The sequence below is a fragment of the Rhinopithecus bieti genome, unplaced genomic scaffold (genome assembly GCF_001698545.2).
Source record: "Rhinopithecus bieti isolate Rb0 unplaced genomic scaffold, ASM169854v2 scaffold_55, whole genome shotgun sequence".
Classification (NCBI taxonomy): domain Eukaryota; kingdom Metazoa; phylum Chordata; class Mammalia; order Primates; family Cercopithecidae; genus Rhinopithecus; species Rhinopithecus bieti.
In genome coordinates, this window is record NW_016803114.1 from 873755 (window position 1) to 890339 (window position 16585).

Sequence of the window (16585 nt, forward strand, 5' to 3'; positions counted from 1 at the left end):
GGAGTTGAGAAGAATGCCCAGGTTTCCGGGATTTGTAGCGGAAAGAATTGTGGGGCCATTACTGAGGTGGAAATTAGGGGAGGAGAAACAGGTTGGGATTTATATAAAAGAGACTGTGTAAAGGTGGGAATCTGAATTTCATTACTTTTGTCTCCTGAATATTCTTCCCTGCATTGGCTTTTCCACATTCTGAATACTTTTACCTAGCAAACTACATTAAATTTCAGTTCATTCTCTCTTTAAGAAAACCAAATACCAATTATCATCTTTTTTATTATCTTTTGTTATCAGAGCTTCTGGTCAGCCTGAGATTATCAGTGTTCCCATAGTGAATTCCCATAAATTCCAACCCAAAGCAAACTAACAAGAAATTTTAATCACCCTACTCAGCCTGTTGAGAGGAAATAGACAATTTTCTTTTAGGTCTTTCAGCATACTGAAAATAGCTTGGAGGTCTCCCTGTGTGCCTGACTCATGGTTGGTGCCCTCTAAATAACGACTGAAAGATAAATGAATAAATCTTTTTTATATGTCCTTTAGCTCTAATGTGTAATTCCAAGGTCTACTGGAAACTCCTTTTGTTCATAATCACTAGTACCTGGCCCCTATTGATTTTGATTAAGTATGTGAGGTCTATTTGTGTCCATTACTTAGCTAATGTTGCACAGTCTTATCCATGACAACACGAACAACACAGGACCATGACACTCAGTCTAAAATCTGTTGGCTTCCCATGCAGAGTAAGACCTTAACTCCTCAACTTTACGGCCTCTGATGTTTTGGCTCCCACCAACCCTTCCAGCTAATCTCATTTATATTCTGTCTCCAGAACAAGGCCTGAATTCATGCCTTTGCCTAAAGCACCAGTTTCTCTGCTTTTCACCTACTTCTATTTTCACTCTACTCTTATTGAAACTCAAATGTCACCTTCACCAGGTCTTATTTGGAATCCTCTCTCATTTAACATGGAGCTTGGCCAGAGACGGAGCAAATAATGTCTGCTAAATAGTGACTGGAAATTTAGATTGGATTATCAACCTAAAATTCTTTTTCTAGATTATGATCTAAGCAATTAAAAGAGAAAAAGAACTATTAGAATCCTCAAAAGATCATCTTCAATAATATGCTTTGGAAATCAAGCACAGAAAATATTTTAACACCTTTTTTCTTTAATCCAAAGTATTTTTCACATAAAATAATCTAATATTGTTTGTAAATGTATCTCAGGTAGTACTTATTTTAAATAATTAGACCTTTTGTTATGACAATTAACTGTTTATTTTTTATTTTTAAATTTGTATATACAGTAATTTTTACAATTCATTTAATAGCAACTGGTGCCATCAAATTTCTCTACTTTGGTTATCCCTTCTTTAGACCACAGTCTGCAAATTAGCACTGATTTTTTGCAAAAGTTACTATGTTAACTGTACTGTCATTTTTCTTAAGGTTGATCAAAGATAACCTAGAATCACAGCCATTATATGATCACACAAAATGATCATATAATATATCAGACCTGGTTTATCACCAGCATTTATAAAACCAGACCTGGGGAAAGAACTAGGTCTAGGGATACATGCATGGTCTTAATATTGTGAATGTTTAGCCTGTCCTGATTATTACAAAATCAGAACAGCGACAATATTCATAGTAACTTCTTAATTTAAGTGATAAACCCCAACGCATGAAAAGATAACATGCTGAACTCAATTAAGTGTCCTATTAGCTGAGAAGACATTGGTGAACAGTGTAAATCAGAGCTTTTCTTGCTGAACTTATGCACTTTCATTTTTATTGGGGGTGGAGAGAGGGATGATACACAAATTTTGTATCAAAGTGATTGATATTTAGCATTTTAAATAAGAATGATTGAGTGGCCAGTTTAGAATGCAGGGTCTGGAAAGGCCTGAGAAGGCAATATTCAAGCTGAAATCTAAAAATGAAAAGGAGGTGACAGTGGAAAATTCAGGAGGAAGAGCATTCTAAGCAGAAGGCCCTAGAGCACTGTGGGAAGGCAGACTGGTACATGATATTCGAGAAGAGGCACAGATAGATCACATATTTCCTTGTAAGCAAGCACAAAGAGTATGGATTTAAATCTCCAAGCAAAGAAGCCCTTGGAAGACTTTTACAAAGGGAAGTAACATGATCTAGTTTATTGTTGTTCTTTTTCTTCTTTTTTTAAAAAAGATCACTTTGGAAACTCTAGCAAACAGATTTGGGGGGCAGAAGGTGAGGCGAACTGGAAGGCAATAGTCGGATCCACAGATAATTTCGCTCAGAGTAAGATGGTGTTTGTGAAGCTGGAGAAAAGATTAATCCAATTTGGAAGATGAGTCAAAAGATCTTTTTCATCCACTGGATGAGAGAGAGGATGGGGAAAGAAATTCATTCCAGGATACTACTGTCTATTTATGTACTTCTTAAGGTTCTTTGAGACAGTCATAATGTCTTACTGTGTGAAGTTATCAGTGTCAAAATGAAGTCACTTACCTCAAATCTAATGAAATGGAGCCAGGAGGCTATGGAGAAGAAGCCCTCAGGCATCTAAGTTTGTAGTACGAATTATTGCAAGAAATTCCTCAAAATCGCAGTATTCCAGAGAAGCCACTTGCATAAGGACACTTGCCTAACAATGGCTGTCTCTACCAATAAGCTAATGCCAACTCCTGCGACAAGCCCCTGTAACCAATGGTCTTTGTTTCAAAGCATGTTGCCTGTAATTCTTTTTTCTTTTAAAAGCCTGCTCTTACCCAAACCTCTTTGGATGCACCTATGGCCTGACACAGAACCTGCATCCCAAATTGTAATTTCTTGCTATTCCTGAATTAACTGTTTTGGAGAGTCGGTCTCTCTGCTGTTTATTTTAGATTGACAACTGGTTCCTTTATTAATTAATGAGTTAATTGACACATGTTCACTTTATGTTTGTATATTTGCATAGATTTCTGATTTTACCTTTTAGAAATAATCTTTAACAGTTGGAATGGGTTGAGGAGTAAATGGGAAATGAGTAGAGACAACACATGTATACAACTTTTTAAAAGTTTAGATTGGAGGTCAAGTTGTTCTTCCATTACCCCTCCAGAGAGGCAGCCTCTACATTGCTCTGTAGAAATAACCAATCCCTATTGCATGCAATCTCAGTGCAATCATCAGACAAGGTACCCCCAAGGTCAAGGTTCAGATATGGCCCTGTAAGTTGTCCAGAGCTATTGGTCACTGAGGCTGATGTCACATCGACTCCACACAAGCCCCACTGCTCTTGGCACCTGCCTCTCCCTCTAGCAAATGAGATTGTGGGTCCTCGGGGGTGAGAACACCCACAGGGTGATGTCAGCATCAGCATGCAGCAGCAGCCAGTAGGGCATGATGTCAGTGCACTGTGTGGGCCAGGAGTAGGGTCTAATCATTGCTCTGTAGGCTACAGCTCAAGGGCAGCCCCAAGTGTGTGGAGACTGAGGGGCATGACATCATCTCACTGCAAGGGCCAGGGGTGGGGCTAGGTGCCCCTCTCCCCTTTCTCTCGATCATAGGCCCTGGCAGGGTGAGAGGACGTCAGGGCAGTGTGCTGGTGCACTCTCTGGCCCTTTCGCAACACCATAGTCCCTATGACCATCAGTGTAGGGAGTATTCACCTTTTAAAATGGAGAGACTGAAGGTTCAGAGGGGTGAACTAACTGGCACAAGATTACGTAGCAGAGCTGGATTCTAGATAGTCTAATAATTCTTCTTCTTTAAAAGGAACATAATTGTATTTTACTCATGAGATATTTTGAAGTTTAAATCAAGTAATGTATTCCAGCTGCATCCATGTCCCTACAAAGGACATGAACTCATCCTTTTTATGACTGCATAGTATTCCATGGTGTATGTGTGTCACATTTTCTTAATCCAGTCTGTCATTGACGGACATGTGTAACAAACCTGCACGTTGTGCACATGAACCCTAGAACATAAATTATAATTTAAAAAATTAGGTAATGTACACAAAGCACTTTACATATCCCTAAAATTCCTGCGTATGTTCCTTACCCATGGCATCTGTCCATCCACCCAGAGCAGGGACCAATTCTGATTTCTAGCTGGATCTCCAGTAACTCAACACAAAGGAGAAGCAGAGTATACTGAGCAAAAGGCCTGAAGCGAAGATAGTAGATCTTATCAAGCAAAAGGTAAGGTCAAATGTAGGTGTCTCAGCTGCATGCTGACAAGCACCACTCACCTTATCTTCTCATTGACATCACCCTTCCTATAATCACCTATAATCATCTAGACTGAAAATCTGCTATCATTCTGCTCTTTCATGCCTGGCACACCCAATTAGTCCCTCACTCCATCTCCTGTTCCTTCCCTAGTCTCTATTTCCCTTAGATAAGGCCTCCTCAAATGACCTCTAACTTACTCAAATTGCTTCCTTAGTTAAATTAATACATATATATTTATCTTTAATAATAATTTAGTTCACCAAATATTTCCAATTTTACCCTTTCCCAGCACATAATGGGATTATGCTTCCTGATGCCTGAGCAGTGAGGTGTTTGAGTAGATGTGACCCACCCCTACCCATCCCACTCTCTTACTTTCAGATATAGCATGTAGTTGCCACTCTGAGGAACTCCAGACCTCTCTTTTCCTTCTCTCTCAAGAAGGAAATCTCAATAGATTCTGTCTCAAGAAACCACTTTCTTTGCTCATGTATAAAAGACAACTCCTTATTTGCTAAACTTGGATCATGAGATTGCAGAAATGCAGTCACATCTTCAGACTCCACTTCTAATTGTAGTTATCTTGCTATTTCCATCACATCTGCAGTGACCCCCTCCACTGAAGTCTTGAACTCCCTCAAAGTCATCCATGAGGGTTGGAATTGACTTCTTCCAAACTCCTGTTAATGTTGACATTTTAACCTCCACTAATCACAAATGCTTTTAATAGCACCTAGAATGTTGAACCCTTTCCAGAAACTTTTCAATGTACTTTGCCCAGATTCATCAGTGAATGAAGTAATAAATATGGGGGTGGCAGTACATGCATGAAAATGCTTTTGCTGAATTATTTACAACATGAAAAATTGACTGCAATGTAAAAAACTAATGGTAGAGAAATGGTTAAAAACCTACAATTGTGTGCAACTACCTAACATTTAATATGATATGTCTACTACATTGGAAATGAGGTAACATTGAAAATTGATGGTTCTAAAAGATATATAACATGGTAAAGGTATATAATATGTGAATGTGATGATAAAAGAAAAAACTTGAATTACCAAATTATCAAAATGATATATTGAGACAAATACTACATGATCTCACATAAATGGGGAATCTTAAAAGGTTGAACTCAATAAAATCAGAGAGTAGAATGGTGATTACCAGGCTTGGTGCAGGTAGATATCAGTCAAAAGATACAAAATTTCACTCAGGAGGAATGAGTTCAAGAGATCTATTTTATAACATGGTGATTATAGTTGATAACAATGTATTGTATAACTGAACATCACTAACAGAGTAGATTTTGTGTTCTCACCATAGAAAAATAAGTATGTGAGGTAATGCATATATTAATTGAGCCATCCCAAACTGTATAGATATTTTGAAATGTCACATTGTACATCATAAATATATACAATTTTTGTTTACCTGTTAAAACATAAATACAATTTTAAATGATACATTGAATTATATACACATTGAAGAAGAATTAAGACTGCAAGAAAATGCAGCAAAATGCTAATAGTTATATTTATCCATTTTTTCTAACTTTCTGTAATTTTATGATATATTGCTGATGAAGAAACCAAATTTTATTAAATATAGATTCTCTGCTCCCTAGCTGTCCTTAGACTCTGAAGAGAGCAACAGAGAGAATATTTGAGTTTTTTTAGTTTTTGGTTTCCCTCCCTTCCTTCCTTCCTTCCTTCCTTCCTTCCTTCCTTCCTTCCTTCCTTCCTTCCTTCCTTTCTTTCTTTCTTTCTTAGATGGAGTTTCGCTCTTGTTGCCCAAGCTGGATTACAGTGGCGCAATCTCGGCTCACTGCAACCTCCACCTCCCGAGTTCAAGCGATTCTCCTGACTCAGCCTCCTGAGTAGCTGGGACTACAGGCGCACACCACCATGCCCGGCTAATTTTTGTATTTTTGGTAGAGATGGGGTTTCACCGTATTGGCCAGGCTGGTCTCGAACTCCTGACCTCAAGTGATCCGTCCGCCTCAGCCTCCCAAAGTGCTGAGATTACATGCATGAGCCACTGCACCCAGCCGAGAAAGCATTTAATAGTATGAAGCAGGCCATGACTTAAGAGAGAATTAAACTTTTGCACAGAAGTACGGTATAGAGTTCTCACCAAACAACTGATAGTGAAAGCTTGATTATGTATAAAAGGCCACAGTAAATGCTTTTTACAATTTTAGGTGGCTGCATAGCTTTGAGTCTCAGATCACTGTACTAATGAGGATAATAAGGGTATTCCCCGGATTTAATGTGAGGATTAAATGAGATAATACATGTAAATGCTAAGAACAGAACCTGGACTACAGTGAATTTTCAATACGTTAACTGTTTTGGTTATTGGATTTGTTTTTCTTTGATTATTAATACTTGGTTACAGTGCCCCCATGTGTCTATACATTACAATACTTCTGGTCTTTAAAAGGACTTCTTAATACTTTAGATTAATGCATTTGAAATGACAGTTCTAAGGCCATACATGCATTGTCAACTCATGGTTTATATACGCTATGAAAATTAAACAGCTCCTTTAAAAATAAAGTGTGTTATCACTGAATATAAAAGTAACACATGTTCACTGTAGAAACTTTGGAAAATATTGAGAACTGTACAGAATTCTAGTCACTTATATACAACTACCTAGATATTTTATGTATTTTACATATTCTATACATGCATTTTACAAATGGGGATCTGTGCGTTTTATGTTATATTAAACTTTAGAATACATGTAAAATACATTATTAAAGCAAGAGCAGAAATAAAACTATGAGGCTACTGGGGGTTATCCCATTAAACAGAAGCTGGTGTCGTCACCACGGTCTCTTACGTTCCTCATTCATTGGCAACTAAAATACGTACATTAAACTCGTGTGAAAAAATGCTTTAAAGTGAAAGAAAGTCCAATCTGACTTAGAAGTACAAGGTTGTATTATATTATACCTTATGTATAACTTGAGGAGCGATATGTAAGAATCAGGTTGTTGGCCAGGCGCAGTGGCTCAAGCCTGTAATCCTAGCACTTTGGGAGGCCGAGGTGGGTGGATCACGAGGTCAGGAGATCGAGACCATCCTGGCTAACATGGTGAAACCCCGTCTCTACTAAAAATACAAAAAATTAGCCGGGCGTGGTGATGGGCGCCTGTAGTCCCAGCTACTTGGGAGGCTGAGACAGGACAATGGTGTGAACCCGGGAGGCAGAGGCTGCAGTGAGCCAAGATTGCGCCACTGTACTCCAGCCTGGTCCTGATCCATGGACCTGAGTTTAAATAGCACTGAATTATAAAACTTTAAAGCTCATATTTAAAGCTCATCATCAGTGGAGGCCAAAATCATTAAGTGAAAGGCTTTTGGTGAATAGGATATTCATAAGCTCTCAAAAGATCATATTTATCATTTCAAATACATATCAAATTGTGTCTGTTCTGAGCATATACAGACCCCTTTTCTTGTCATTATTCTTTAAACAATACAGTATAACAACTATTTACATAGCATTTACATTGTATTATAAGTAATCTAAAATGATTTAAAGTGTATGGGAGGATGTGGGTTGGTTATATGCAAATACTATGCCATTTATATCAAGGACTTAAGTATCCTCAGATTTTGGTATCTTGGGGAGGTCTTGGAACCAATTCTCCATGGATACTGAGGGAGGACTGTATAACAGTGTTGGTCACAACACAAATTCCTGGACACCCCTTGCCCCCAACCAAGATTCTGATTAGTTAGTCTGGGGTGGTGGAGAGGGAGGGAGCAGGAATTTACATTTCTAAGCAGCTCACAGGCAATGCTGATTTTGCTGATCCATGGACCTGAGTTTAAATAGCACTGAATTATAAAACTTTGAAATTACAAAGTGCCTGTGAGTCCATAGCGATGAGAAAGAGAGAGAGAGAAAGGATGGATACGGGTGATAAAGCTTGTATTTATAGAGGAATGCCAGCTTAGAGATTTAGTAGGAAAATCACCATTTTGTAGTTCCCAATGCAATAACTGATTCAGGTAAAGATCATTAATGGAAGCCAAAACCATCAAGTGAAAGGCTTTTGGGGAATGGGATATTCATAAGCTCTCAAAAGATCATATTTATCCTTTCAAATACATATCAAGCCACTTATTAACACAGAGGAAAACAATTATATTTTTATCATGGGAAAAGCTAGTAATAAAGTTAGTGTCACCAATAAGAGGACAAACTGACACTATGTACTCCCTAGTGGATACGGTGGGAAGTGCAATAGCATCTGTAGAATATTCTTGCCAAAAATGTTTAACCTGAATCCAATCATGAAGAAACAGACAAATCCAGACTGTGGGACATAAATTGTCTGGCCTGAACTCCTTAAAAATTTCTAGGACATGAAAAACTAGGAAAAGGTGGGGAAAATATTCTAAATTAAAAGTGCCATGGCCAAATGCAATAGATTCTGGATCAAACAAGTTCTGTAGATGGTATCGGGTATCCTGGGGGAATTTGCTTATAGACTGTTTGATAATATTGAATTAATGCTTGAAGTTTTATGTGTAAATTAATGGCACTGTGGTTATATAGAAGAAGGGCTATTTTAAGGAGATACACAATAAAGTATTTAAGTGTGAAGTGTCAGGATGATTGCAACTGTGTGTGTGTGTGCGTGCGCGTGTGGGTACATGTGTAGCAGAAGGTGGTGGTGAGGGGGGCGGGTAGAAAGAGAAAGAGAGAGAAACAGGAAGAGAAAAGAAGCCCAAATATGGTTACATAGGAGAAGGGTGATTCTAAGTAGATACATGATAAAGTGCTTAAGTATAAAGTGTCAAGATGATTGCAAGTGTGTGTGTGTGTGTGCATGTGTAGCAGGAGACACTGGTGACAGAGCGAGACTCCGAGACTCCATCTCAAACAAACAAACACACATACATAAATATTATGATACAATGAATTTAGCTATAATGTGGCACATATAGGTTTTACCATTAAATCTCTTTGTTTCTAGAAACCAAATGGGTCTACAGGATACAGTGTTTCTTGGGTCAAAAATCTAAAAGATATCTTCCTTTCCCCCTTGGATCCTACATCCACCAATGAATCCTGTCAGTTTACCCTTCAAAATACCTCTCCCTTCTGACCACTTCTCAATCCCACTACCATGAGGCCACCACCAATTCTCACCTGGATGGCTGCATTCTCCACACAGAATTCTGCCAAGAAGGTCTTGTAACAGTGAACATCTGATTATATCATACACCTGCTTTAAACCTCTCCATTCACTTCTTTCCCTAGCTGATGCCCACTTTCTATTTCTCCCACCCATCTCCCTACCCGTTCATACTGGCCTCAATGCCCTTCTGTCACTCCCAGCTCGTTACTGCCTCACAGCTCTTAAAATTGCTGTTCTCCAACTTAGAATACACCTTCCTCAGGTCTTCAATGTTGTAGGTCTCCAACCAAAAGTGTAGAGGGTTGTTTTCAGAATCCTTATGTAAATGAGCCTTACACTCCCTGCCATTCCCTACCTCTAATTTACTCATGTACATTCTCTTTCTTTTCTTTTCTTTTCTTTTTTTTTTTTTTTGAGATGGAGTCTCTCCCTGTCACCCAGGTTGGAGTTCAGTGGCGCAATCTCGGCTCACTGCAACCTCTGCCTCCCAGTTTCAAGTGATTCTCCTGCCTCAGCCTCCCAAGTAGCTGGGACTACAGGCATGTGCCACCTCACCCAGCTAATTTTTTGTATTTTTAGTAAAGATGGGGTTTCACCATGTTGGCCAGGATGGTCTCAATCTCTTGACCTCGTGATCCGCCTGCCTCAGCCTCCCAAAGTGCTGGGATTACAGACTTGAGCCACTGCGCCCAGCCTATGTGTGTGTGGGGTTTTTTTTTTTTTTTTTTTTTTTTTTTTTTGGTAACTGCTTAATTAGTTTCCTCATATCCTTAAAATTGGGTTGATATTTGCTATGCCTCCCTCATAAGATTTGGTGAGAACGAAATGAGATAATATTTGTGAAAATGCTACTTACATGGTTAAGTCATCTAATAACCATCTTTTCTATTTGTGTAGTACTTTCAAGGTAAAGTGTGGTATCTTATGCTTAAAGTAATTCAACTGTGCTAAAAATCTGGTGGACTGGAACCTCTGTGACATTATTAAATTATGTTATTATGTTAAAATACTCATTGGCACTGCCAAAGGAGTTCTCTCTATTTCTGGCTGTCCTTCTGTGTCTCTGTCTCTATCTCTGTCGTGAGAGAGCTCATGCAAACGAGAGTCGGCCAACTCAAGGTTTGCAAAGCAGAACACAGCGGAGGGTTGCTCTTTTTAGGTTAGTTCCTCCACATGGTCAACACACTGCAGGAATTCAGTTGGCCTCCAAGACTGCCTCTCAGTACCACCTACCGGGAGCTAGAACTGCAGGGCTCTTTCCATACCTGGTCTTCCTTAGTTTGGTAAAACCCAGTTTGTTCATTATCAGAACATAGGCATGTTCGGCTTTTTAAACTGACAAATTAACTTAATATATGTCAGTCACGGCTGGGCACAGCGGCTCATGCCTGTAATTTCAGTACTTTGGGAGGCCGAGGAGGTCAGATTACCTGAGGTCAGGAGTTTGAGACCAACCTGGCTGACATGGTGAAAACCCCGTCTCTACCAAAAATACAAAATTACCCAGGTGTGGTGGCACACGCCTGTAGTCCTAGCTACTCAGGAGGCTAAGACAGGAGAATCGCTTGAACCCAGCAGGTGGAGGCTGCAGTGAGCCAAGATCGCACCACTGCACTCCAGCCTGGGTGAGACAGGGTGAGACAGAGTGAGACTCTGCCTTAAAAAAAAAAAAAAGTATATATATATATATATAATATATACACACACACACACACACATCAGTCACTGTGGGTGTTTTATTTATTCGCCATTATTTATTCTTATGCCCTGTTGAGATTTTTGTCATTTACAATGCTTAGAAAATCAGATAGAAATATTTATCTGATATTCACTTTTCAGAAAATTTAACTGATATTTACCTTTATCTCAAAGATTTAAGATTTATTCTTTAACTCTTTAGGCAAGGAATATTTCAGAAGTGTTATGCTTTTGTTGCTATTAAATCCATGGCAGCATGCTATTTTGATAAGTTAAGTTTTACCTTGTTACAGATAAATGATAGAGCAAAATTACATGGCATTTAGGATTTTTGTTAAATATTAATGAATAGATTTTAGTCACTCTTGTCACATACAAGAAAGTCACAATGTGAGATGATAGGTACGGTAATTTGCTTTACTATAGTAATCATTTTAGTATCTATATGTGTCCTAAAACATCATAACATAAACCTCAAATATACATGATAAAATTCATTTTAAAGAATACACAAAATAAAATAAAAATATAAAGATAAACACCTGGAAGGAATGCACAAAATAAAAATGAAATAAAATGTATGACAATAATAAATATCAAGCCTTTCTCTCATCTGTCAAGAAATATTTTGCTACTGTCCACCTAGTTTTTTTCCCGTCCCTCAGTCTCGGGCTTTATTAGTAGACCAGGGTGAAGAGTGCACAGGTGTATGGATGTGCATGCATGTGCATGTGTGTGTGTTGGACGGCAGACAAGATCATACTGCAGAGAGCAGGAGGGAATTGCCAAATAAAGACTGATAAAATTAACTCAAAAAGAAAGCTTCGAGACCAGCCTGGCTAGGCCAACATGGTGAAACTCTGTCTCTACTGAAAAATACAAAAATTAGCCTGGCATGGTGGTGCGCACCTGTAGTCCCAGCTACTCGGGAGGCTGAGGCAAGAGAATCGCTTGAACCTGGGAGGTGGATGTTGCAGTGAGCTGAGCTCGCGCCACTGTACTCCAGCTTGGGCGACGGAGTGAGACCTCGTCTCAAAAAAAAAAAAAAAAAGAAAGAAAGAAAGTGACCGATGGAGGAAAATAGACTGAATCCCTGGATCCCAGGGAAGAAAGGAGAAAAGCATGAGGAGGGTACACGTTTTGGGGAGAATATTAACAGAGATTTTAAGGAATAGCTGCTATATGGGGGGAGATGTTGAAATGACAGGAAAAGGCTACTTTATAAGTTTTTCTCTACATGAAGAATGCATTTGCCCACCACACCCAACACATACACCCAGGGGCTTTCTAAAGTGAAGATCTGGGTTTCTTTCAGTATTTTAACAGGCTGTTTTCTTCAACTTTTACATCATGCCAAGACTGGGCCATAAAGGGCTCGACTTAATTCAGATTACCAAGATACACAAGCACCAGAGGGCATTTTTTGTAGAAATAAGTTGGTGACTTCCAATTTAAGGTTACTAAGAAGATTCCATAAAAACACACACGGAGAAATTGTAAAGGAAGATACATATTTGAGATTTTAATTATGTTCCAAAACAGGAAAAGTTCTACTACAAAGCATTTAACATTGCCACCCCCCTGAGATCTCCCTGAAATCATGAAACTTTTTGCCAGTCTTCCATGTTTTTTATATCTCTGTTATTGAACTTAATTTATTCTGCCTAGTTAATTTTTTCTAAGAACATTTTTATTATAGAAGTAATGTATGTTGGCCTGATTTATTCTTAATTGCATGTGGTAAGTTCACTGAAGACAGAGACTATACCTTATTTGTAAAACAATGTCAGAACACCTAACAGCACAGACCCTGGAGTGAGACACACCTGAATTTGAATCTTGGCTCTGTTGCTACTCCTCAGTTAAATACCAAGTAGTTTTTTTGTGGTGGTTGTTGTGTAATCTTGTTTAGACTCAGTACACTCATCTTTAAAATTTAGATAATGCCTGTTTCTCTTTGGGCAGTTGTGAACATTAAATGGGAAGATGTATGAAAGTGCTTAGCACACAGTGCCTGGCACCCACAAGTACTCATCCCACAGTAACTATTATTACGTGTGTGTCTAGTTTATTATTTGAATCTCTACCACGTAGCACAGAAGGTAGTGCTCGGATCTTTGCTGAACAAATAGCTAAGACGAGAGAAGAAAATCATAAGAGGAATCCAAGGCTGGCATCCTTGGTTTATTTTACCCCCTTTTTTCCTCTGTGACCTTAAGATTTGGAGTTCTAGGGGCTGCTATGGATGCTTGAGCTCTGCTTCCAGCCCCAAATGAGCATTGTTGGAAGTGGGGTAGGAGGAAAGTGTTGTCTGTTTGTACCAGGGCCTCCCTGGGAGTTCTGAGCTTCTCAGGGGACTTCCATTCCATTCTCCAGCTCGTTTGCCCACTCACCTGCCCTCCCGCCCAATGCCTCTGGAAAGTTTCCTAGTGATGGGAACTTCCAGTGACTAATCTTTACCTTTGTAGGGTCAATGGGAGTGAGGGACCCTCTAAAATACCATCTCCTGCAGTAAGCATTTCTTGTTTCCCTGGTTAAAAAGAGTGTCTCCCGCGATCGCACATAGCACTTATTGCCCTACTCTAGCTGCTAGTTTTATGTTGTTTCCTGCTGTAAATTGTAGGTCTCTGAGAGCAAAGTCTAGGTCTGGTTCCTGTTTGATCAGTACAATGAGCTGCACATATGTTTCCAAGCAATGGCTGTTAAACTGAATTTCAAGGAAGTGAGACTCAGGGCTGTAGCCTAGAGCTGAGTCTTGAGCCCCTAAACTCCAAGGTGCTACCCCGATCACCAGACCTTTAAGTTTATACACTCTGCTCCCTATGGCAGAACACAGCCTCTGAGCAATTAGCAGCCTGAAGTTCATTGTTTAAGATTCACTGGAGGAAGTTCCCAGCAATAGATTTCAAAAAAACTGGCAGGAATCCAGAAGAAAAGCTTTATTTAGGAAATAAGAAAGCTTTATTTAGGGGACACAAATTTACAAGCTGTTAACATTACACTTTTTCCACTCCATAATTTGAAGTTCGTTTTTTACACCACCCAGCTATTACGTAGGAGCATGGTGGAAATTCAATACCTGTTACAGCTGGAAACAATCTGGAAGAATTCTGACTCTATTAGCAGACAGCTTACTAAAACTTTGTTCTAGTAGTCACATACAATTAATAATGCGGTAATTTATTTGGTCCCAAATGTGACTACTATATTCAAAGTCATCCAATGTGATAAAAATTTGTAGAACATTATACATTTTCATTCCCAGTGAGCATTGCCACAGTTTGCTAAAGTTTCTGGCTGAAAAATAAATATTTTCTAGATATCATTCTAAGTTGTTTAACTAAATGTAAATGAAATAACATCTCAGGAAAAGTTTGTCATCCCAATAATTTTATTTCCTCATTTGGCATAGAAAAACAATTACCCTTTCAACTTCATCAGTGTCTCTGTTGAGACCTGGATTTTTCACAGTCTCAGTTCTGCTTGAAGAATGCCAAAGTGTCTCCTCTTGATTTCATGTGGCTCTTCACAAATCCAGTTAATTTCCTGAACCCCTGGGCCAGCCCGTCCCCTGTGAGGGCACAGCAGGGTTGCACATACCAGTTCCGGTCACTGCAAAGCTTCTTCACTTTGAACATTCTGGTGATGTCCTCAGCAGTCAGAGCTCCAGGCATGTCTTGTTTGTTGGCTAATAGAACAACAGGCACATTTTTAATGTGTTCATTCTTCAAAATGTGCTCAAACTGTCTCTGAGACTCTTCCAGTCGCTGTTTGTCTGTGCTGTCCACAACATACACCAACCCATCGGTGTTCTCACAGTAACAGCCCCAAACAGTTCTCATTTTTTCCTGTCCTCCAACATCCCAGACTGTGAGTGAAAGACTCCTTTCCAACTCGATCATCTCCACATTGAAACCTATTGTAGGAATGGTGGTAATATCCTTAGCAAGCTTTAATTTATAAAGGAGAGTAGACTTCCCAGCTGAGTCAAGTCCCAAAAGAAGAATTTGGGCTTGTTTGGTTTGGGGATTTTTAGAACCCAGCAAACCCATTTTAGCTTTTCTCTCTCCCTCTCTCTCTCTCTCTCTCTCTCTTTAAATACCTTTTCTTACTTTCTTCGAATGGCCAGAGACAATGAGTCCTTTCTGGATCTCGCATGAAAATGTTAGAAAGAAAGAAGAAAGCAAATGCTTCATGCTGTATTCTAAGAACAAGAACCTAGATGTGTTTATGTTCTAGCTTATCAACTTGATTACAGGCAAACAGTATTTTATTTGCAGTCCCAGCCAATCCTGAGGGATCTGTGGTGTGAGTAACCAGCCAATGCTACGGTGACTCAAAGGGGAAATTCTCTGTAAATGAGTAAGATTAGGGGAGGCCTACCTGGCTGCAGTTTTGTTTTCTTTCAGGTGCTAGAAATCTAGAGGAAACTGAAGGTTCAACATGCAGAGGAGCATGGTTTAGCAGCAGAACGAAAACTTAACTTTTCATTTTAACTAACTTTTAACTTAAATTTAAGTAAACTTTTGTGTAACTTTTGTAGAACTTCTCTAGGTATTCAACCATTTATCTTATCCCAATTGTAAATAAGGAGCCAGTCTTCTTAAGTCATGAAGAGAGAGTTATTCTCACACTCTGTCTGCAGTATCTTAAATCCCCCTTGTCCAGATTACTCACTAGGAAACCTTAAACCACCCAAGGTTATCTGAACCTTACCCTAATCACATACAGAATCACTTTCTTTAAACTTCTAGGCAGAGAATTTACACGACTGCAGTCACAAAACCAAATATATAAGGGGGAATTTATAACACAAACACTTTTACATTAAGCAGTCCAATTAAAGATGGCAAATAAATACATGTATTTATTTCCTCTCCTTCCCACGATGCCACAGAATAATGGTAAAGGCATTAAAAGAACATGTAGGCTGGGCATGGTGGCTCACGCCTGTAATCCCAGCACTTTGGGAGGCCGAGGTGGGTGGATCACGAGGCCGGGAGATCAAGACCAACATGGTGAAACTCCGTCTCTACTAAAAATACAAAAAAATTAGCTGGGCATGGTGGCCCATGCCTATAATCCCAGCTACTCAGGAGGCTGAGACAGGAGAATCGCTTGAACCAGGGAGTTGGAGGTTGCAGTGAGCCCAGATCGCACCACTATACTCCAGCCTGGTGACAGTGAGACTCCGTCTCAAAAAAAACAAAAAAACAAACAAAAAATACCATGTAAATCCATAACAAAACAACAAGATAATTCATCAGAGGGTGAGAGATTTTAACAAAATTCTGGAAAATGGAAACTAGATGGAAAAATGAGTGGTAACTGATATAGCAGGATAAAACCAAGCCTTGGAGTGCTGATGCACAGGAGATAGACGAGGTGACAGGTATGGCAGAAAGAAGGGATGAAATAAAGGACTAAAAACAGAAGAAGGTTAACAAGAGGCCAAAATAAACAGAACACATACACACACACACACACACACACACACACACTCTGTCTC

At 39.2% G+C, this 16585-nt stretch overlaps 1 protein-coding gene across 2 annotated transcripts; it reads right to left on the reverse strand.

The window, feature by feature from the left end:
- Positions 1–14018: 14018 nt before the first annotated feature.
- ARL14 (ARF like GTPase 14) lies at positions 14019–15316 on the reverse strand. Of its 2 annotated transcripts, XM_017848575.1 has the most exons (2): positions 15179–15301; positions 14050–14992 (listed from the first exon to the last, which is right to left on the reverse strand). In XM_017848575.1, the coding sequence occupies exons 1-2, from the start codon at positions 15270–15272 to the stop codon at positions 14550–14552; spliced, it is 537 nt and encodes a 178-aa protein (XP_017704064.1). In that variant the 5' UTR covers positions 15273–15301; the 3' UTR covers positions 14050–14549. The 2 variants fall into 2 exon arrangements, with proteins under 2 accessions (XP_017704003.1, XP_017704064.1); XM_017848514.1 differs by having other exon boundaries at positions 14019–15316.
- Positions 15317–16585: the final 1269 nt, after the last annotated feature.

Bases quoted from the DNA above. Each gene is read 5' to 3' on its own strand.
- ARL14 (XM_017848514.1), bottom strand. From the start codon at position 15,128: ATGGGTTTGCTGGGTTCTAAAAATCCCCAAACCAAACAAGCCCAAATT.